Below are 23,032 nucleotides of genomic sequence, written 5' to 3'. Positions count from 1 at the left end.
GTGATCTTCCTACTGGGTGGGGAGATGTACATTCAGACTCTAATAGAGTTTGGGAGGCATCATTCTACGAAATCATCCTGCCTTGAGATTCTTCCAGGTCAACATGCACACACACTCTGTCACAACAACATATTTCAAACAACTTAGTTTGAGTTATGTGAGGTCACCTGTGGTTATGAAGACCTTGAAAAGCAACTGGAAAAGACTTAGAAAGTAAGCTAGCAGAAACTTATCCAAAGAGACTTGCTTTGCACAAGAGGACAATATCCCCAGACAACCTAGGGCTAAATACTTTGTTCAAGGATACAATAGCCATGTATTGCTTCTTGTGCCATTTTTACCTGCAATCTTTTGGCTCCTAATCAAGATTGTTAACCACTACACTACACTACCACTATGACCCCGACAATTTTGTCAAACTTGGCAAATATGGGCTGGTCTTGATTGTAGGTTTTAATCTACACCCTTTCCAGCCCAGACTATTCACACCTACACTGTACTATAACCATCATTCACAACAGCTACAGACTACACCCATTTACAGGCCCCAGAAGGGCTAGTTTAGACCACATATGGTACATTTAAACAGGGCGTCGGCGTCAACACCTCTCGTTATTACTGTTTTCCATGTTCGTGGAGTAAATATTTTTACATGGCTTTTTAAAGCCGGTGTTTTTCGTATACGTTTGGCCAATCAGCGTACACTTACGTCACTGGTAGTTCCTACAGAACTGTTTTAGACCCTAATTCCCCCAAACAGAGTCCCTAGAACTAAATACGTTCCTGGTTCCTGCCAAAAAGCAGGTACTTCCGCAAATAGTTCTAGGAACTATGAAACTATGAGTAATGTTACACTATACTGAAACCACCATTCACAACAACTGCAGACTTTGGGCAAGTTTAGACTTCTTATGGGACCCTTCATACCTCAAAGGGAGTTAGCAAACATGATGGAGACATATGCCCCAATGACCCCAACAATTTCGTTACACTTAGCAAATGTGGGCTGGTCTTGATTGTAGGTTTCAATCTACACCCTTTCAATGCCCAGCCCAGACTGTTAACAACTACTCTGTACTATAACCACCATTCTTAACAGCTACAGACTGTCCCATTCCCGGGCCCCAGAAGGGCAATGCTAGACCTCTTATGGGACCCTGCTTACCTCAAAAAGCCTCATTATGTTGGTGAGAATGATCAAGACACATTTGCCATGATGACCCAAAAATGTTGTTGAACTTGGCAAATATGGGCTGGTCTTGATTGTAATTTTCAATCTACATCTTTTCAAAGCCCATTAAAGATTTTTAAGCACTACACTACACTGTAACCCCATTCACAACAGCTGCAGACTTTACCCCATTTCCAGTCCCCAGAAGGGCAGTGTTAGACCACTTATATAACCCTGCTTACCTCAAACAGCCTCATAATGTTGACAAACATGATGGAGATACATTTGCCATAAAGACCCCAGCAATTGTGTCAAATTTGGCAAATATGGGCTGGTCTTGATTGTAGGTTTCAATCTACATCTTTTCAATACCCAGCCCAGATTGTTAAGCACTTCACTACACTATAACCCCATTCACAACAGCTGCAGACTTTACCCCATTTCTAGTCCCCAGAAGGGCAGTGTTAGACCACTTATATAACCCTGCTTACCTCAAACAGCCTCATAATGTTGACAAACATGATGGAGATACATTTGCCATAAAGACCCCAGCAATTTTGTTAAACTTGGCAAATTTGGTCTGGTCTCAATTGACCAACAGTTACAGGCTACTCCCCACTCCCACATCTCAAAAGGTTACATCCTTGGCAGTTATGGGCTGGTCTTGATTTTAGGAATCAGCCTGCACCCTTCTACACCCAGCCCTGATTATTGTCCACTACACTACGCAACATCTATCGTTGACAAGAACCAGATTATGAACCCCACTCCCAATCCCAAGAAGGACAAGTAGAGCCTTCTTACCTTAAAAAGCCTCAAGATGTTGGCAACCATGATGGAGACAGAGCTGGCAGCCGCACCAATGACTCCAACGATTTTATCTGGCTTGGCAAATATGGGCTGGTCTCCATTGGCACAGCGTACATCCGAACCATCACGCTCAATGAGAGCTTGTACAAAGGTAAGCGACTGCTCCAGGGCGTAGGTGTCCCGCGAGCAGGTGTCCAGGATACGGGCCCCCAGCGTCACGTTGGGCAGCAGCTCTGGGTCTTTGTTGATGAGGTCAATGGCAAACAGCATTGCCTCCAGTCTGTGAATACCCTTCTCCTTCTTTAACTCCCCACAGGGAACGCCACGCTCACCCCGGGCGTGAACCGGAAACAGGCCACCCAGGATGATGTCGCCATCTAGACGGATAGAGTGGGCATACTCAACTGTCGGTGTCTCCACCCGCTGGAGGGAGACTGGCAACCAGTAGCAGAGGAAGAGGAGGAGCTGGTATTGAGTCCGACTTATGCGTACAAGATCCATATCCACAGGGACGTTGGGGACAATGTGAGGAAATGTAGGTCCAAAAATTCCAGGTGGTGGGATTAAGGACTAATGGGGCAGCAGACGGACGGTAACATCCATGCCCATTTCAAAGCTGAAGTTGTGCATTCTGACCATTTAGAGTGTGACCACAGGAATTTCTCATGGGGCAAAAATGTCTGGCGTACATGTCATGTGACTGGTAACAGGTGATATAAGGAGATGCAATAACGTCAAACAAGTGCCTTTCCAAATCAAGCTCCAAAACTCTCACATCTTCAGAAGCATCTAAAGAAAAGAAAACATTGTATGAGTAGCTGCACAAAGAGAAAATCAAACATGAGTCAGGCACAATATATGCAAGCAACAAAGCAAACTCATCAAACACACGGACATCTTGACAGGGAGGAAATTACATCACAGTCATTTGGAGCTCAGTGTGGTCTTTCATTTCTGCCTCACATAAAAAAAAAAATCAAGGCCGTCTTCTCTAACATTTGCATAGACAACCAAAGACATTTCGCAGTGAGAGGAAACGTGTCTATTTGTGGAGAATAGAGCTGTCTGGTTGATTTTTACAGTCCAGCCTTGTGGAATGTAATGGGACAGAGGGTAGTCAAGGAGAGTTATGGCAGATTGATCTTCAACAACAAGTTTTTTTGTCAGGATCCACAGATATAGAAATTTGGGCCAATGCAGATAGACCGTAATTATTATAATGTTCATTTTTACTGATATTATACACAATATGTTTCATTCAAAAGCATTTGAAATTAACTTTATGGTTTTAAAATGACATGTTATGTATCTGGAGAAGTATATGCTCTTGATACAAATATCGCACTCTGTCTTTCCCTGTGGGCTATCCTACAACCATCCACATTTCTTTCATTTTAGCCAAACCACACTAAGCTCCAAAATGAAGGCTGCTGATTTACACTGTTGTTGGCACACATCAAACACCTGAAACAGTTCAGAGAGTCGAGACAGAGAGAACCTCTCGTGAAACACCTCCACATCCCCACTCCACACTGGAGAGCCATTGTTACGTTACGCACAACCTTGCGCTTCCGAGACACATGCTGCGCAATCTGCCGCCTCCGTGCGCCAAGAGCATCACTCTACAACGTAAAGGAAGTCCATTGCACACTTCCGAGTGTGATTCTGCACTCCTGGTGAGCCACAAATGCCACTGAAATTCCCACATTAACCCAGACACTATAGATTACGCAGGAAAAAATCCCATCATTTTCCCTGGATCTTACTGTGAACTTTATACTACCTTAAAAACAACATTTCCCACTCTATACTGTTTTATTTTAGTCTGTTCTATAACAATGACTCCCTTCTATTCTAACGGCTCTGTTCTGTCAATGATTCTATATTGCTGTATTGCATTCTAAATGACTCCGTTCTGTTCTGTTCTGTTCTATTCTATACGGCTCTATTCTAAAAACTATTCAATTTTTCTACTCCATGCATCTTTGGGGAAGACCAGTGCGCATTGGTTTCTCGAGTGCAGAGACTGCCTGTTTGAATCGAATGTATTTGCATAAATGATAGTATATGTGCACATGCATAATTGGATTCGTTTCAGCCTAATATTCTACTCCTCTGCACGAATTAATCTCTATATGAGAGCTCTCTTATATCAGAGACAGATGGAGTTTTTACCCTGGCAGACACAGTGTGTCCCATTTCTCTTTTTAATTTACACGAATCAGTATGTGTCAAGCAGAACCATCTTCTACTGGAGATCCCATTATATTTCCACCAAGAGAGCCTGTCTCATAGGAATCCAGAGCTCTTTCTCTCTCTTACAACTGTAGTTGGAAAAAACAAGCTTATATGCTTCTCCAAAAACACAGTCGCGTGCAATTTGGAGTTTATAGTCTGTAAATGCAACTCGTGAGAAAGACATGAGACGTTTAAAAATTCACAGCCTATACATTAATCACGCACATTTCTGTTTGATAATTCTGAATTTATGAGAGAACTAAACTGTACAAGCCCAACAGTCGATGTGTATGAATCAGCATGCATGCACGCGTGTGCATTTACGCACATTCCTTTGATGCAATGCAATGCAATGATTCAGTCTACTCAACACAGCCTCTGCAATCTCCTTCAATTCTTTATATACATCACGAATGCGCAAGAATTGTCTCGTTAAAAGCGCAACTATTTTTTCTGAATAAAGTGCTTTTAAGTGACTATTGTCATCTTATAAAACACAAACAAGCTCTAAAGAAACAACTGTGACATTCATTTACGTTTCACATTAAAACAATGATCTTTTAGATCAGTTTTCGTACTCTAAAGATATTCATGAGCAGCATTTCAAACTGTATTTTCTTTGATAGCACAATACTTGCAGCATAAGAATACCATTTTAAAGCATACTAATATGAAAGTGCAGTAGATGTGAGATCTTACCTTCTTTCTGCTCTCAGAAGCTGGTTTGTGGTGCTGAAATGAACAGCGCATCACCAAAATCCTCCCTGTGATTGTGATTGCTCTCTCACTCTCTCTCTCTCACACACACACACTCCCTCTCTCTCTTCCGTGCACCACATGCAATCTTAAATGAAACATGCTCTCATTTCAGAAGGAAAACTCTCAGGAACGTTTGCTCAGAATGATGAAGGGAACACCCCTTCGTGTGCACAATAATAGACGCAGAGGTGCAGGAATAAAGGAGAGGGTAAACGCAGGAATGTGACGATCCTAACATTATTTTGGATTTTGCATTCAAATAAACAGACTATCTACCTCTAGAAACTGCATTAACACTTCGGTTTTGAATGCTAATACAGTTCAATTTTACCGAATTATGATTCCAATTCAATTTATTAATTCAATGAGTCTGAATGCAAACAATTACTAATAGTTCCTAACAATTTTCAGCGCGTAATGGCAAATACTATTTATATATTCAATCATTATTTAAGCCATTTTAGATCGACCATCTGCTACTAACCAGTCACATCTGAACAAACTGAACTTGTACTTCCAAACAGTAAAACAGATTTTGGGGAATGTCAGATTTGGCTGGAATACACTTGCTGGTTTATAAATAGTGCACTATTGCCCTCTAGTGGTATAAAAATACTTGACTAACCTAAATTATTTACTACATCATCTTTAGCCTTTCTATAAATATAATCAATAATACATTTAAAGTCTCATTTTATATATAGAATCACAATACTGTTAGGTGTAAAACCATATTTTGATGCAAAAAAAAATTCACAAACCTCTTTTAGTTCCGTCACAAACTCCTGGTTTGTAAATACTGTTATATCATAGAAATCCTGTTATATGATAACACGAGATGCCTTTATACATAACTTCAAAAAAACATCAATGCACATAGTCAATTTCTCTGTTTATTGTTGGTCAATACATTCATTTTAACAATGAGAAATAAAACTTCTACCAACGTTTATCCGTCAAGCCTCCGGAAGGCTAAAAAAAGAATCTTGGATCTACAGATTCGAACAGTGAATGCTCGTGAAGACCTGTTTACCTTTCTGTAAAATCTTAACAGACAAATGAGGAGAGAAATATAATGAAAGAAGCATCTAAAACTGATAGGAGATGAATTAATCAAAGAACTGCAGCGAAAAGGCAACTAAAAAGATCTCATAGAAAGCATTTAACATTTGCCTGCAGTTCATATAAGGACAACTGGTTGTCTTCCTCAAAGCACGTGCTTGTTCAAACATAAAAGATCCATTTCCCTTAATATAACTGAAGTAGTATCTGAGTTCATGACGTTACAGTGGTCTTCAGTGTCCACTGTTTTCTTAGTAACAATAGACAGACCTCCAGATCTTACTCCATACGACTGCACTGAATACCAATGAGCCTGATAGGTGTCAATAGCCGACGTTCAGCTGCTGTCTGCAGGAGTTCAATGCCATCTCGCCAAGAGCATGTGTGCCTTGAAGCTCCACCTGAGGCTAAACCTGCTACAACAGGATCCTGGAACAAACGTCTACTTGGTTTTGGATGGAAATGTCAAATCTTATTGATGGCAGCGGGGGAATGGAAAGCATATGTATTTCCTCTCATATCTGAGAGTGGTCAGAAGCACTCATAAATGGTTAATAGAGTGCAGCTGAAAATATTGTACCGTTACATTGACATACATTCTCCTGTATGGACAATGCAAAAGCTCTTAATAGCCCACACACATTTCTGAGGGTTTCTTATACCCCACTTATGTTTGAAAGTTTTTTTGTAGTACAGCAATGTTTCTTTGACTTTTTTTAGTGGTTCTGATTTTCTTTGTGACTCTCATTGTCCAGTATATCTTTCCACAGTTGCTGCAAGTCCAGTTTGCTGTCAGAAGATATCTAATAAAGAGAGACAAAAGGAGACACAAAATAGTATCATAACATTATCAAGGATTTGTAGAGAGTTAGCATGATGTCTCTGACATGGTAATACCACATTATGAGAGGATATCATGATATTCTTTAAAGTGTCTTGGAGTACATTGTAAGTTCATGGTCAGTTAAACTCATTTAAACAGTTCACAATATATATATATATATATATATATATATTTATTTATTGTTATTTTATAGTAGGGATGCACCAAAGTTAAAACTCTGGCTGATACCAGTAAGCCGATAATTGCTTTCATGTTATGCTATTTTGTCTGAATGAATAAAAATAAAAAAATCCAACATTATAAAGTAAAATTTAACATTTTAAATTCTTCAAGTAAATTTAGGCACTACAACATTATTATGAAAAACCGATATTCAGTTTTAGATTTACTAAAGATGATATTTAAGTATTATTAAAGATATTTAAATTATTTTCTTTCTCATTATCTCACTTTAAGTTAATCTAAATGTAAAAATGCTAAATTTAAAAATATAATTAAATAATATGCCGTCCGATATGGTACCGATATAGCGTGTCTCCCTACAATAAAGTGCAAGAGACTGTGAGCAGCTGAATGGTTTCCACTGAATGGACTCCAGTACATTATCACTTAAGCAACTCTCTGCCACATGTCGACTGGGAGCGGGCGGTAATCCAGCCTGCATGTGTTTTCATGTTACATATAACTTACTGTAACCCCGAGACAAACACAAGGAATAAGACCCAGAGGAACAAGTGAAATGCTAACTGTCAGACTGACATATGGACTTCTACCACAGGGAGAAAATGGGGCATTAATGGGGAAAAAAGCAAGTCAAAAAATTGACATGTATACCCAAGGCAACTCTGTCACCCTTATTTGAAGATCAGAGAGCTTCTCTTGTCTCTCCGGTCCTGTGACAGAACGGCGTGATTAATACGGCCCGGCTGAGCAGAGCGCTGTTTCCAAGGACACGGGTGAGTTATCTTAATTGCTTCTTAAAGAAGCCCCCCTCACCGCTCAACTGGCACCTCAAGGGCTCTTTAAACCTTGAGGTGAGACCGGGGCGGCCTAATTTCCGGGGCCTTGCTATGGCATCCATGCTTCATTCTTCCATGCAGGAAGTCCACCCTGGGATTTCTCTCATTCATTAACAGCAAGGCTGTGGCAGCAACCCACCAGCCAAAGCACAATTCCTTTCTCCCGCTGCAACACACCATCTGCTGTACCATCGAAGTTCAGAAAACAGGAAAAAGCTGCACACAACCTAGTGAGTTGCCTACCTAGACAGCCTTTTAAGGCATCATAAACTTACTCCCAACTAAGCATCAGGATTTAAACTAAAGGTAGGTAGCATTACACTGTTGACTTCTAAAATGTTTTAGCCAGATCAAAGGCAGAATTGCATACGGTTTTTGCAAAGAAGGCAATTGCAGAATGCACTGTGATGATGTAATCTGGCTTCCAAGATGTTTTGATCAAATTCTAAGGCAGAACTATGTATCTTTTGCCAAGAAGGCAACTGCAGAATGCATTGCAATGAGCTAACTGAAAAGTGAAAGTTGGTGAACAATGCAGGAGAAATGTCAACAATAAATACTAGTATTTTATTCAATGCCTAGGGCCATGTCCACACATACACCGGGTATTTTTATACAGTTTTTCCTTCTTCCGTTTAAAAAAAAATCTCCGTCCACATGAAAACGCAAACGCATGCTATGAAGCACTGTCAAGAGCATTCCAAACCAACGGGTGGTGATATAATCTCAACCGTAAAGCCATGTTGGCCAATCAGAAGCCTGAAAACATTTCCAGTAGGCGGAGATAACAGTAGTGATGGCGAGATGAAGCCTCATGAAGCATTGAAGTAGTTCACAAAAGGGTTCATTTCTCGAGGCTTCATTTGCTCACACTACCACCTGGTGGCCAAAGAGTGTAAAACAATCAGATACATTACAGATGACCTGATGTGCTCTGTGATGCACTGTATTTTGCGCCAGTTAAGGCTTAGAAATAATGGTTAATTTCCACATAGACTAATCTATTTATATGAATAAAATGTGTGTTTTCTAGTGGTATATAATGATTGTATAACAATATAACATAACTGTGTAATAAACGTATTGGCTTGAAATGAATGGAGCTATCAAATGTGTGTAAATGAAGTCTTTGCTCATAATAGGCAGGAGGGGCAATATTATTGGTCTAAAACTGGAAAGTAACTGGGTTTAACAGGGCAGAGGACTGTGAATTTACAAGATTTGAACCGCTTCCTGAACCAGTCTGGCCAAGCGAGGCTTTGAACGTCATCAATAACATCATTGCTCTAAAGCGATACAAGCCTCGATACGCACTTGAACGTAACATCACTAGATAACAGTGCATGCTCCGACGTCACAAGCCAAAAACTCGCTGTCTACACGATAACACTGCAACCGGAGTTTTTGAAAATCTTCACCCTGGCAAGAGTTTTCAAAAATGTTCGGTTTCAGTGACCTGATGCAGCGATTGCGTGTGGACGAACGGCCAAACCACATAGAAAAAGCTGCGGTTTTGAAAATAACCGCATTCGTGTGGACAGGGCCTTAAAGTGTTGAGAATAATACTTGGTGTATGCTATGTATTGCTCCAAAAGTAGTTGTTAGCTTAGCAACTTGCTAATGTCCAACTCTACCAGAATCAACAGTAAGTCAAGTAGCACTATTATTTGCCGAGTTACTACCCAGCTAAAAAAAAATGTTCCAAGAAGGTTTTACTAACATTCCTATTGAGTTATAAAAACATTGGGCCTCATTCATGAAACACGAGTAGAACGATTTTTTGTGTAAATCATTCGGAAAGTTGTTCTGACGTAAATTTTCGGATTCATGAAAATGTTTATTTGTTCATTATGAGAATTTACTCATATATTTACGAACGTTTCATGAATGAGGCCCATTATTTCTGAATGTTCTCTGAATGCTCAAAACATCCAGTTTTTTTAATGTTTTATCATTTTTTCTTGGTTATGGGAATGTAAAGGAAACATGCCACTTCATCATTTAACATTATGGGAATGTTACCTTTGAATTTTCTCTGAATGTTCTGAACTCTGAAAGTAGTAACATTTAAAGACGGTTAGACGGACATCCAACTAAAACGTTTCAGGAAAAACCGTTCTATGAAGAGAACACATTTTGAGAACATTATTAAAGACCAGATAACTTTGATAACGTTTGATAGAACTTTGTTCATAACTTGGGGAGAACCTTGCCAAAAAGTTCTGAGAATGTTCCCTGTTAGCTGGGTCCCTAGGTAAAGCGTTCCATATTATTTACTTATGAGGCTTCGTTTCAATTAGTATCCTGCCCTAGACGGAACTACAGTACCTATGGAGGAAGTAGACAGCAAGGTAGCTCACAAGGTTTGGAACAGAGTTTGTGTAGTGCATTGATTCAGAGGCACTCACCAAAGCATGACCTTGGATCTTGTTCTGATACCTGCGCTCTTGGTTGCGGATTTCAGATGGCTTCTCTTGTGCAACCCTAGGTATCTTGTCTTTTTAAAGCTCTGCCCACAGATGTTGCACACGTGCAGAGATTTTTTGGTAGCACCCCCTTTTGGGCTACTAGGCTTTAATTTTTTGTTATGGGTCACTTCCTCGTTGTGGCGCTTCTTATTGCTAGTCTTCAAGGTCTTTTTACCCACTATGCCAGGAGCTTTTGGAGGCAAGTTCCTGCGTGTCAGATATGGTGAAGTGTGGTTGTGGTGGACATTCACTTCTTCTTGTCGACCTTGAACTTTCTCCTCTTCTTTGTTCAACATGACTTCCGCTGGCTTCTTGACAGCGTAGCTCTCCAGCGACTGGGAGATCCTGCTCAGGTAGGAGGACTTCTTCTTGTGGAGCTCTGAGAGATGGCGTAACACGTCCCTCTTTCGTCGTGTCTTGTAACGGCAGAGCGGACAGCAGTAAAACTTGACAAAGAAGTCCGTGCCATTATCCGTGTGCAGCTCAATGTGTTTCTCCAGGTTCTGCACAGAGCTGAAGGTCCGCCTGCAGAGCTTGCAGAAGCATGCCTTTAAGTCAAAGCCTATGGAGAATTGAGCCTTGGATGAGACCTTGTCCTCCTTGGGGCTCTTCTGGTTCTGGGTGTCAGAGAAAGAGCTGGGACTAGTGTTGGAATTGTCTGGAACTTTACCGTTGGGCATTTTCTTGGAGCTGGACGTGGAATCACTGGAGTTGGTTGTGGAGCCAGAAGATACAATCTTGTGTACAGTCCACAGGTGTCTTCTAAGGTGGCCTCGAACCCTGTACGTCCTGTTGCAAATGAGGCATTTGCAGGGGGCCAGGTCTTTGCCACATGCTTCTTCTGTTGGCTCCTCAGGTTCTTCGCTATCCTGATGCCCCTTTTCTGCATCTTCCTCTCCCTTCTCCATGTTCTCACTCTCATCTTCCTCATCAATAAAATTGTTCTTCTCTTCTTCCAACTGGACCTCATCCATGTACGGTTCCTGGCTGTTGGAGTGGTAGTGTCTCCAGCTGTCTTTGGTCGTGTGGTTTGGGCTCCAAGATGAAGGTGGCAGGTTATCTTCTTTGGACAGGTACTGGTACACAGCATTCTGGTTGCCAGCAATGGGCTCCAGTTTCAGTATATATTCCTCTTTATCAGATTGGGGATAGATAGCTTCAAGAAGTTCTTTAATGCTCTTCTTGCCATCTCCAGAAAGGCCTGGAACCAGAAGTAGACCTTAGTTAAAGGGGCCATATTATAGAAAAATTGTATTCCTTTTTTGGGGGGATATTAAAGATTACTATGTAGATACAAATACACTATAACATTTATTACATATAGTTCACCCAGAACATTTGATGAAACAATGGACCATTGATAAATCAGTTATGATGACATCCCAACCATAACCTAATTAACATGATAATCTATGTTTGTAGGTCATCAGCATACAGTATTCAACAACTTGACAAACCCTGATTAATGGCAATGTGAAATATGTTAGCATGCAAAGTTTAACCAATCAAATTTACATATAGAAGTCTTAAAGGTACAGTAGCATAAATGCTATCTATTTATTAAAGGGGACATGAACTGAGAAATCAAAATTCCTTTGATCGTTTGATATATAAGAGGTCATTGTGCTATAAAACACTCTGTAAGTCTAAAAACAGCTTATATTGAAGCCAATCTGCCAAAACGACAGCTTGTGGAATGAACAACTCTATGAACAAGCAGAATTGCAATCACCAATCATCAATTGTGCTTTATTGCCATATGTCAATGAAGAATACTCTTTAGGAGAAAATGAAATGTAGAAATGCAGTGCTGTACTAACCATCAGGTTCAGGCATTCGAGTGAAACAATAAATTTCCTTGTGTTTGATCAAATTGGGAAGGCCTCGGAAGAGACTGCGGCAGAGTTTACATTCAAATATTGTGTCCACCTCTTTGAGGAGAATGTGTTTCAGCTGTGCAGTACCTGCAAGTAAGCGCAAGAGGGCAGTGATTAGACTTATTGGGATTCTGTGTTGGCTCAGTCGATGCTTGTGACGATTGGGGTTAGATTCTCCACATAGTTTCCATTTCATTCTAACTGTTCAGTCTACTACGATCATAAAGAGAGGAAACAGAGCTTAGGTAACACATTGTGAACAGACACAGCACCTGTGCGGAAACATTCAACGATCTGCTGGATGCCAGATTTGGAGGTTAGCTGTGGTGTTTGTAGCAGAGGAGGATCTCCAGGTTCTGTGGAATAGACTGCAATAGAAAAACAGTGTATTCTTACAGTATATCCATGAATTATTTACAACATGCACACTAGACGTTTGAAATGTTCAGAACAGTTTTAAACCAATAGATTTGCTGCTGTAAACAGAGAAAAGGCATAAAGCATCATTCTAAACTCCAGTATATTCTAAATGCTCATAGTGAAGGTTTTTCCTATGCATCACAGAAAACTCATCCAATTAATCATGCACCTCAGTTATAATGCTGCTTATCTCTCCTATTAACACCTATGACAGACCGTCAGGGTGAATCTCTTTGAATAATCCTCTCCAGACAAACTCATTATACAGAAATTATGATCTGAAGTTTAGTTTGCTGCTGTGCTCCTGCCAGTATGTTTTGGATGGCAGATCTCGCCGATATGAGTCATATCCATTCAGAGGTTCAGCTTGTGCTTTCTAAATGAGTTTTTATTAAAGTTTGCATTATTGATGGCCGCTGCATGCGACTGTCTAGATGAGTATTTGCGAAAACGTCTGGCTCTGAAACAAAAGCTTTGATTTAATACACATCTCCATTTTTCCACTGGATAAATGAGATAATATCTCTTCTGTTTGGGTTATGTATGCCAATATTTCAAGGTGGTGATTAATGAAGCTCTAGTTTGTGGAGACTATTACAGAAAGGGCTTTTATTAGTGGAGTTTGCAATAGCAAATATCACTAGTATTATTATTGCTCATACTCAAGGTTAAGGATCTGAACCAACACTATAGCATAATGCCGGCGAGTTTGCACAAGCAAAACCTGTTATATTTTCTTAGAAATCTAGAGATGTTAAAGAACCGATGATCTAAAACGACTATAAAAGAGCATTTTCCATCACCAGAGCTACGTGGGAACAGATACGTAGTGAGAGACAATAACTCTTCACTACTTGAAGAGGTGAAAAATCAATCGTGTGTGAAGATATGGGGCATGAACACAGCTGTGGATAAAGCGACCAAATCAGTCGGAGATTGATGGGTATGTTGGAGAATTTATGGCTGGACCAGCCCAGAGCCCAGCGGTGTGTTTACAGCGGCCCTCAGAGACTCGCCTTATATTGGAGGTGTTTTATGACTGTGTGAGGGAATTTCCTACTGGAACAGCCGGAAATTTGCCAATGTCAGGACGGCTAGGTGAAGAGGTCGCAATCAACACACACCTACACACACTCTGAATCAATCTAGGGCTCTGTGGTTGAACACCGCTGACTGATGTTTGTGCTATAAAGGGTTGGTGTGATGATCTATGCGTCAGTTTCCACTAAACAGTTCTGTCTGTACACAAGAGCCAAGTGTCAGATGAGAGATTTTTTTTCTGGTAAATAAAACTTGATTTACTCACTAGCTTGCAGATAGTAATACATAAAAGCGTTAAAAATATTTAAATAATTTGGTGATTTCGTGGTAAGTTTATCAGAAATAATATATATTTAAAAGTTGATAAACTTGAACTAAAACAATTATATATTGAACAATTATATATCTCTTCTGTCTATACTGCTGCTATACAACATGCAATATACAATATTGTACAATATGCAGTATGTCAATCTGCAATACCACTGTCTGAACAATTTATTTATCAGAACTTCAAACAATGCACTAAATAGTATGTCAGGGTGAAATATCATATCTGGTTACTAAATGTGAACACTATATCTGCAGTAAAGGTGCAATAATATATGTGCAATAATATACACTATACGTCAATGTGAAATACTATCTCTAGTCACTAAATCACCACAGTTACTCATTCCATTTGAATTGAATTGTACTTTGTACTTACTGTGCATATCAAGGTGAAGGCCAACGTGCAATACTATAAATGGTCACTTTACTCAGATTGCTCAATGTGAATATCAGGACTCAGTCACTTGTTGTATTTACTTGTAAAATTGTACTGTACAGTCTTATAGTATTTATTGTCTGTGGTTATATGTTTGTTTTTCTAACACCAGTCAGGAGTAGTGCTCCTAATTTCGTTGTAAACAGAAAAATACAATGACAATAAAGGCGTATTCTATTCTATTCTAAAAAAAAAAATTTTACCTTGGCAAATAATTGAAATAAATATGTTTAAGTACTAAAATTACTAAAACCAAAGCTGGAATAAAAATAAATTAAAGCTATATAGTTATATGAATAAAACTAATAAAAATTACAAAAGCATATAAGAAAAAATGACCAAGCTAAAATTAAAAGGAAAAATGAAAAATGTACAAATAAAAGCTAGTTTAAAATACAAAAAATAATTTTTAAAAACCTACTAAAAATTACACACAAATTACTAAAATGAACTTAGCTTTTGTTTTTATAATTTCAGTTAATTCAAAATATAAAAAAGACTAAAACCTATTATTAATGTTATTTTTATTAATAAATTAATGTTGGAATTGAAAGGAAGACTCTTTCTTCAAAGCATATAAGAGATTTAAATTCATTTCAACCATTAGTAAAAACAAAGCATGAAAACGTAAGGTGAACAGGAAGTGACCTCCTATCACTTTCACACAGACCTCAAGCCCCTCCCCTGAACCCACCTCTCATCACAGGGGGCGTGGCCTCTTGACCTCCCAGTATAATGGGGCAAAGGGCAGCTCAATCAATGCTTCAGTCACAATCCACACAAACACTTTCATTTCAGCATCATACTACAATTATAAACATGATAGAAATCTTTATAAAGACAAACTAATTTATAAGGAGCTGATCATTACTTGATAAAAAGCCTTTGACAATTGCACTTTGCTTGATTCAGTAACCTGAAGTGTAAGTTACCACCAATTCACACTAGTTTATGTATGCGTGTGTAAATTTATCTTCCTTTACAGGAATAGGCTGAGGGGGAGGGGCATGACCTCTTCACTGCAAGGGTCACAGACTCTAGTGACCCCTACTGAGTGAGGGACAATAGCAGGCCATGGAGGAATTTGCTGTAATCCTCTAATAGGGAAGGATCAGAGCCGATGGCCGCTTTTAAAATGCATTACTCTTGTTCGGATTAGATCCATTCATGTGGACTGGTCAGAATGGATCCCAATGGTCAAGAAGCGTGTAGTATGTATTACATGTAGTACTCATTTAAGATTCAACAAACAGGCAGAAAGCGGAAGTTTACCTAGCGTCTTGCTCGCATGGTCAGGCCCGGGCACAGCGGCCTCACCTGTGATCTCATCCGTCTGACAAGACTTCTCATTGGCTGGGGTTTGCTCCATCTCTGAACCACCTCAAATGTGTCTCTGTGGAGAAAGAGAGAACAGCAGAGCAATAAACTGCGATGCCAAACACTAAACGGTACTGCAGAGAGCATTTATAGCATGATATATTGACAAAAACCTTTAAATCTAGCTTATTTTATGGTACTATAATTATTAAATTACTAAACTGAATTTATAAATGTATAATATATGTCTGATTATTAAACTTAGTTATTGTTTATCAGTCTAGATGCAGTGTCAGACATCATGTCTTTAAATTAGGCTTTTTTCCCCCATATTTTCCAGAATGTGTTTTAATCTAAAACATGCTGCCACTTTTACTCCAAAGCAACTTACATAATGCAATTAACATCAAAACACAAAAAAGTGTACAAAGCAAGTTGCATTTAAATAATATAAATTTTTATACATTTGTATCATTTATGTTTGTTCAAAACTAAAGTTTTGATTCTGAATACTATTAAATTTAAAGAATTGTTGTGGAGTGACAGGAAAATAAAATACATGTTTATAGTTTTAATCATGTTTGCAATAATGTTTCTAAACATTTCATTTTTATTTGCTGGTATTTTACTTTTTTCCTGAATGCAATAATGAAACGTGACTGATGCAAATTTGTGATTTTTCTCTTAAAGGGCACCTATTATGCCCCTTTTTACAAGATAATATTGGTCTTGGGTGTCCCCAGAATGTGTCTGTGAAGTTTTAGCCCAAAATACCCAACAGATAATTGAATTTTTTCACAAAATGAAATTTTTGGGGTGTGTCTAAAAAAAGAGCTGTTTTGGAGTGTATCACTTTAAATGCAAATGAGCTGCATATTCCCGCCACGTCTCCAGAAAAGGGTGTCATGTATACGTCTCTCTGCATTGCATACCTACACTAATAAACAGCCAATAACAGAACGAGGGAACCGGTGTTTAGCCATACATATGGGAAGAAACAGTGCAATGTTACAGAGCTTGTGCCGCGCTGACCTGTCACCGGCGTGGATCAATTGACCGAGCCGCGCGACCGCACGAATCTCGCGCTACGAATCTCGCGCTACGAACTAATCTCACAAGCGTGGCACTGATCAGTTATAAGTACTTAATGTACGCACACAAATACGGTTAAAACGCTAAGCACTATAACGACATGACATTCACAAAGGTGTCTGGAGTGATACACGTATTTAGGTCGATTTTGAGGCGCATTACCTTGAAAAATGAAAGTAATCCACAGCGTCCTCAGCAGCTCAGATGCTGGGAGAAAATTAAGACTCTTATGTTCAGACTTACACCCAAACACAGAGCATCGGGATTGCTTACGAGACATTGTTGACGTTACAGCTGCTCGAGCGCAGAGAAAATGAAGGACAGCGTAACTGCTGAGGGCGGAAACTATAGCAATGCAGAGCTGTCAATCAACCCCCGTGGCCCCGCCCCGCCACACTGCATGAGAATCAAAACAGCAGGCCTAGTGAGACTGACTTGGTTTAATGGGGATTCAAAAATGAGGAGTGGGTGGATTTTTATCATTATAGGGTGCTTGTGTTCACACACTGCCAACTCACATTTATGTCCAAACACTATGTAAAAGTGGATTTTGCATAATAGGTGCCCTTTAACAATGCAATTTTGACCCAGTACGACTTATTTTCCGAAAAATATGATGCATGTAATTTTGTACATTTTGAAATGCAGTTACTGTAGATTTTGATTGTATCTGTCAGTTTGCTTCTCCATTATAACTTTGCTTTTAATGCACTGAAAATGCATCTGCTATATGTGTCTGTCTCTTTCTCTCCATCCTTGTCCATTTTACAACACTTCCTTTGCCCTTGAATAAAAACATACTGGTTGTACTTGGTCCTACTTCAGATGTCTTTCACTCAGTAAATGTTGTGCCTGTAAAAGACCCTACACACTCAATACTCACACTAAAGCACATATAAAGAGAGCCATCAAACACCACTCACTGACACAATGCTATTCAAATGCAGCAGCAACTGACACTGTAATGCAATAAAGATGTGCTTTTTCATGGCTAGCAGCTTTCAAAATCCTTAGACAACTGGACTGATAAACTGCTGGCCTAATTAAACCAACTACATGCAATATTGTTTTTCTTCAGAAAAGCTCTGGTCACCATCAACCTTTACTGAATGGAAAAGAGCAGCATTAACTTTCTGCTAAACATCTGCTTTTGTGATCTACAGAAGAAACGAACAAATGTCACAGTTTTGAAATGACATGAGAGTGAGTAAATGATGACGCCCTCTGCTGGAGTTTGGTTGAAAAACAACAACATAAGCGCTCAGTCTTGACAAATCACTGAAGGTTTCTACATGACAAGCCCATTGAAAAGTTAATAGAAGATCAGTCTGTCTATATCTATCTATCTCTTGCTCCCTCTCTACATATTCCAAAATGCATGCCATTTTTTGTTTTGTTTTTACTTACAACCCAACCCTAAATATGTGAAACATGTGTTCACTTCTTGTTGACAACAGCCTCTAAATACGATGTATGCTTTATGCTTTATCACAGAGAACAGGTGATGTTCGCCTCACATTTGAACGGTCTTTTCCAAACAGTGATTCTCATGTGGTGTCACTGCTTACTTTCTAGAGACAAGAATGTAATAAGACATTAAATATTGGGAAGAATCAATGATAAAATGTTAATCATCTGTCACTGAAAAACAACGATAAACCACTAATCTGAATACTTTGGTGTGTTTATGGTGGTTATGGTCGTATAAACAATCAGAAGTGCTGACAACTCAAATAGCCTCCACTTCATGAGCCTTAAGAGTCTGAACTGAAATTATCATCATAATCAAGAGCTCTGAACATCCCAACAACATCTATCAACCTACAAAAAATGCTTTTTGTATAAACACTATTAGAGTATTTCGCACTTGGATGATTCAGTTATGGAAACTTTTCTGTCCCCTTGGGTGATTTAAAAGAAATTCTTTAATATTATAATAACTTTTAACTGTCTCTTATAGGGGTCTTATTATGCCTTTTCACTTTTTTAATTTTAGTCAGTGTGTAGTGTATATGTTTGGGCATAAAAAAGATCTAGAAAGTTACAAATCTCAAAGTCCACTCCAAAGGGAGATATTTTGTTTTTTTTAAATCCCTTTTCAAGAACTACAACGAATGGCTCGTTTGGACTAGAGCGTTGGTTTCCGGGCTTTGTGATATCACAAGAAGTGCTGCTTCAGAGTTAGTGCATCAGAGAAGAAGAAGAGCTGCTGTGCTGTAGCGTCAAATTTGCGGCATGTCTAGAACAATTCTTACAAGTACAACACAATGTAGCTGGGCGCTGCGGACAGATGCCGAACGGCGCCGCCGGTGTGCCTACACTCATAGAAAATAATGTATTTGAATTTTAAAGATGTGGCGCGACACGACGCTTCTCGTCCGCTGTGCGACCGCCTGAAACGCTGTTTTTTTCACCCCCGTGCCCAAACGTCTTTGTTTGGGCTTCCAAAAGCAGATGATGTCAGGAAACAGTGGTTGCCATTTATTTTTTAACTCTGCTCCTGAGCATTATAACCCCAATTTGCTATTGTGTGCTGCGCATTTTACTGAGGACTCCCCAAAAAGCTTTTGTTGAAAGACGGAGCAAGGGGCGTGGCAGTACTGAAACACCGTCTAAGCTGTTCGCCAATCACAACGCACTGGGACAGCTAACCAATCACAACACATTTTGTTTTTCGGAAGGCAGACCTTCATCAAAGCCGGAACAAATCGAGCCGTTTGTGCCAGACTGGGGAGAAAGGTATTTTAATTATGTAAATTATGCGAAAAATTATGTGTTTTTCGAACCACCAAGCATGAGAGCATGTTCTAGTACACCCCCAAAACAAAATCAAGACTTTGTAAAAGAGCATAATAGGACCCCTTTAAATGACTTTTCCTCATTAATAAGAGTTTGAAACATGAAACTCTATTTCGGGCCACATATCAACTGTATAAATGATTTACAACACTGTACTTCAGACTTGTACCAAGAATAAAACATTATGTTTTCATTCTGATTTCAACTAAATTTGTAATTTTCTATAACAAAGATCATACCAAATTAGTACTTTATTGAGCAACTGATTTTTACTTTAAAAAAGTTATTTTTATAACATTAAAAAAATCATTGGTCCTTGTAATTGATCTTTAAATTGTATTTATTTATTTACTTTCTCCTACTGTCTTTCCTTTAATGTTTTTGAAACAGATGCTAATTTTCTTATTTATTCCTAGTTATTTTTTTTTTTCATCTATTATGATGTGTTGTGTAAACAACTGCTTCATTTATAAAACAGTTTTGTTATAAGCTATAAAAAGTCTGTTTTGTCAATAAAAACCTCACTGGCAGCTAACTCATTGATAGATTTGCAAAACACATTTTGACATTTTAATATAATATCATACCAGTTACATGATTATGGCATCACACAAAAAGCACATTATGAGTCAATTATTAATACAACATAAACATAATATTACAACTTATATATGTACAAAATGACAGTTATTGCGTGCTATAGTCAGAATGTGTCATCCTGTTGTGGATGCGCTCTTCCCATATCAACGCGCTGAAACACAGCAACTAAACCCAAAGAATGCACAACGTTTTATTATAATAATGTTCTCATTAGAATGTTATATACACGACATTCCCAATCATAGTTATTAATGTTGTGCACTGCTGTTTCAGCTGCGTGCGCTGAGCTAAAGACGATCACCGGTAAACTGAAGCGCTCTTTTAACTTAACCAAACGCATTCTATATGAGATAAATCAGATATACATCAAATAAACACAATATTACAACGTACAATTGCACAAAAGGCTGCAAACGAACTATGTAATGCATTATTTATCGGTTTTAAGATATCGGCCAAATTTTCTTATCAGGCCGATACGATAACAGAAAAAATGAGCATTTATCGGCCGATACCGATATGGTGGCCGATATATCGTGCATCCCTAATATTTACTATGATCTCCTGAAAACATACATACTGTCAGTCCCACAACTCGTGAGAGTAAATTACTAAAAGTTGTTCTTCATTACTGTACTGAAGTATTTACTCTCACACTTAAATGACAACACTTGAGGACACATTGCTGAAGATCGCAAGTGAACACAGCTGACAATCAGTCTATAAACAACTGCATTCAAATGCCAAACACCTATAATATCAGCTGCTGGTGGTTTTCATTTACCAATTTCGGTTTGTCCTACGACTCTACATGGTGATGCCACTGAGAGATTGTGACTAAACAGGCTGCTTTACAAAGCAGTAAACTTGCTTCTAGAACATGTCATTTCACGTGGAAACTTTGTATTACCAACACTCAAGCATGTTCTCGCTCGATACTCGGACCTTCGATTGATTCAAATGTTGTCACGGTGTCCAACCCTTCACTTGAGCCTGATTTCTCAGTATTGTTTCCACCTCATCCACAAACGCGTTTGAAACTACTAAAGTTAACGCGAAAGGACAAGACAAGGAAGAACCACTCACAACGCGTTTTAAAACCACAAAGGGCGATGATGACGCATAAGGAAAAGCATGAAAGACGTCATGAAACACGCAAAACTAACTTTACAACTCATCGACACCCAAACCAAGCCAAACACAAGCCTGCGTGAGTTACGAGCTGCTGCGCTTCGCTCGTCGTTGCGCGCTGCGCTGGAGAGCCTTGCGCCATTGCGCGCACTCTCCTGCCTCACACATGATGAAAACGAGCACAAAACACAACCAATGTACTTAACAACAGTCATCCGCACCTAAAAAGCCATCTAAAGCCTGTCTAACGATGCGCGGAATCGAAACCGAGCCGTCTCTTCACCAGCCTCAGACTGAACAACAAAACCATGACGCCATTTTCTGCAAACCAACCGCGTTCTGGGAGGAAACGCGACGCTTCTGCGTGTTTATAACGCGTGTAAACCGCTTCATCAGAGGTTGTGAGGCTTAAACGAAGCTTCTGGTTGTTCTTACCGATATAATCCGCGGATTCCCGGAAGATACTTCGACTTTTACTTTAAGCGCTTTTGGAAGGTGCGTGACGCCTCCGCCACATGCACGTGTCCTGCTGAGCAAACACTGGGGATCTACCAGGTGCCGTGACCCAGTGCTCCGAGATCCGAGCCGGTTCGAGTCGACTCGCGAACTGTCGCCAAAGAAGACATTTAACCGTAGGTCGACCCAGACTCACATCTACGTTCACAGTGAATAGCTTTGACTATCATGCAAATGCATTTACTTAAAATGTAAGTTTCTAAAAAAAAATAAAAAAAATGACATTTATAGTTAAATATTTATGCGCGCATGCTATTTTATGAACTCAAAAAAGTTTTTACATTTAAAAAAAGTACGTTCTTTCCGTGTTTTAAAAAAATTACAATTACAATTACGATTATAATAGTTAATTCCTATACATTTTAAAGTTCGTTAAGATATAATTTAGGCTAATTAAAATACATAGTATAGTGTTTATGTATGTAAATACATTTAAAGAAATGTATTTCTTCCATTGATATGTAGAAACTACTTCAATAAGGTGATGTGATCTAAACTTATTAATCAGTATCGATATAATAACAATAAATTATTACCTACTATATAATCAATATATAGGCCTAACTACAACAAATCACTGACTATCACACAAATGCCAGAGCAAATAAATGTACTTTAGGCTAAATTAGTTTGAAGGGGAAAAAGTACATTTCTGACAATAGTGATTATTATTATTAGCACACGCAGGGGTCATATTATATTACATTTTTAAAATGTAGCTATACATTATTTCAGTAAGATTATATGACTGCTATAACATATTCATTACATAGGTACTGTAGTAATGTTTATCATATTAATACTAGGACGTTAATGAAACGAACTTCTTACAGATAAAACCGGTATCAGTGACCAATATTTAGATGTACGGATCAGAAATCGTAAAATAATATAATGTAAAAATATAAAATAAGTATAAGCTATGTAAACTTTTCCTGACCTGACCTCTGGTGCCCGGCTAGTTGCGTTGCTAGGATACCGCCACCCGAGATTCGCGCGCGAAAATACATTTATATGAGCTCGTGCAGGTCAAACGCAGGCTGCAAAACATAGATAGATAGATAGATAGATAGATAGATAGATAGATAGATAGATAGAT

At 38.9% G+C, this 23,032-nt stretch overlaps 2 protein-coding genes across 4 annotated transcripts in view; both read right to left on the bottom strand.

Annotated features, from left to right (window-relative positions):
• grm8a (glutamate receptor, metabotropic 8a) overlaps window positions 1-4,965 on the bottom strand; it is a 194,804-nt gene extending 189,839 nt beyond the window's left edge. Inside the window, exons 1-2 of the mRNA XM_016270430.1 lie at window positions 4,919-4,965; window positions 1,976-2,770 (exon numbers count right to left, since the gene is read on the bottom strand). Coding sequence (XP_016125916.1) covers window positions 1,976-2,482 — 507 coding nt within the window. The 5' untranslated portion in view covers window positions 2,483-2,770; window positions 4,919-4,965. The remainder of the gene's footprint in view (window positions 1-1,975; window positions 2,771-4,918) is intronic.
• An 893-nt stretch (window positions 4,966-5,858) lies between these two features.
• Window positions 5,859-23,032, bottom strand: part of LOC107583943 (zinc finger protein 800-like) — a 23,332-nt gene continuing 6,158 nt past the window's right edge. Inside the window, exons 1-6 of one of the 3 annotated variants that reach the window (XM_016270308.1) lie at window positions 21,853-22,007; window positions 15,751-15,871; window positions 12,521-12,616; window positions 12,192-12,335; window positions 10,312-11,572; window positions 5,859-6,843 (exon numbers count right to left, since the gene is read on the bottom strand). In XM_016270308.1, the coding sequence (XP_016125794.1) occupies window position 6,843; window positions 10,312-11,572; window positions 12,192-12,335; window positions 12,521-12,616; window positions 15,751-15,847 (1,599 nt within the window). In that variant the 5' untranslated portion in view covers window positions 15,848-15,871; window positions 21,853-22,007 and the 3' untranslated portion in view covers window positions 5,859-6,842. Of the gene's footprint in view, window positions 6,844-10,311; window positions 11,573-12,191; window positions 12,336-12,520; window positions 12,617-15,750; window positions 15,872-21,638; window positions 21,756-21,852; window positions 22,008-23,032 lie in introns of those variants that run through there. The other 2 variants (XM_016270311.1, XM_016270310.1) reach the window with 2 other exon arrangements.

The sequence above is a fragment of the Sinocyclocheilus grahami genome, unplaced genomic scaffold, assembly GCF_001515645.1.
Source record: "Sinocyclocheilus grahami isolate Dianchi unplaced genomic scaffold, SAMN03320097.WGS_v1.1 scaffold56.1, whole genome shotgun sequence".
Taxonomy (NCBI): domain Eukaryota; kingdom Metazoa; phylum Chordata; class Actinopteri; order Cypriniformes; family Cyprinidae; genus Sinocyclocheilus; species Sinocyclocheilus grahami.
The sequence above is the reverse complement of the archived record's forward strand: the minus strand, read 5'-3'. Positions and strand labels throughout refer to the sequence as shown.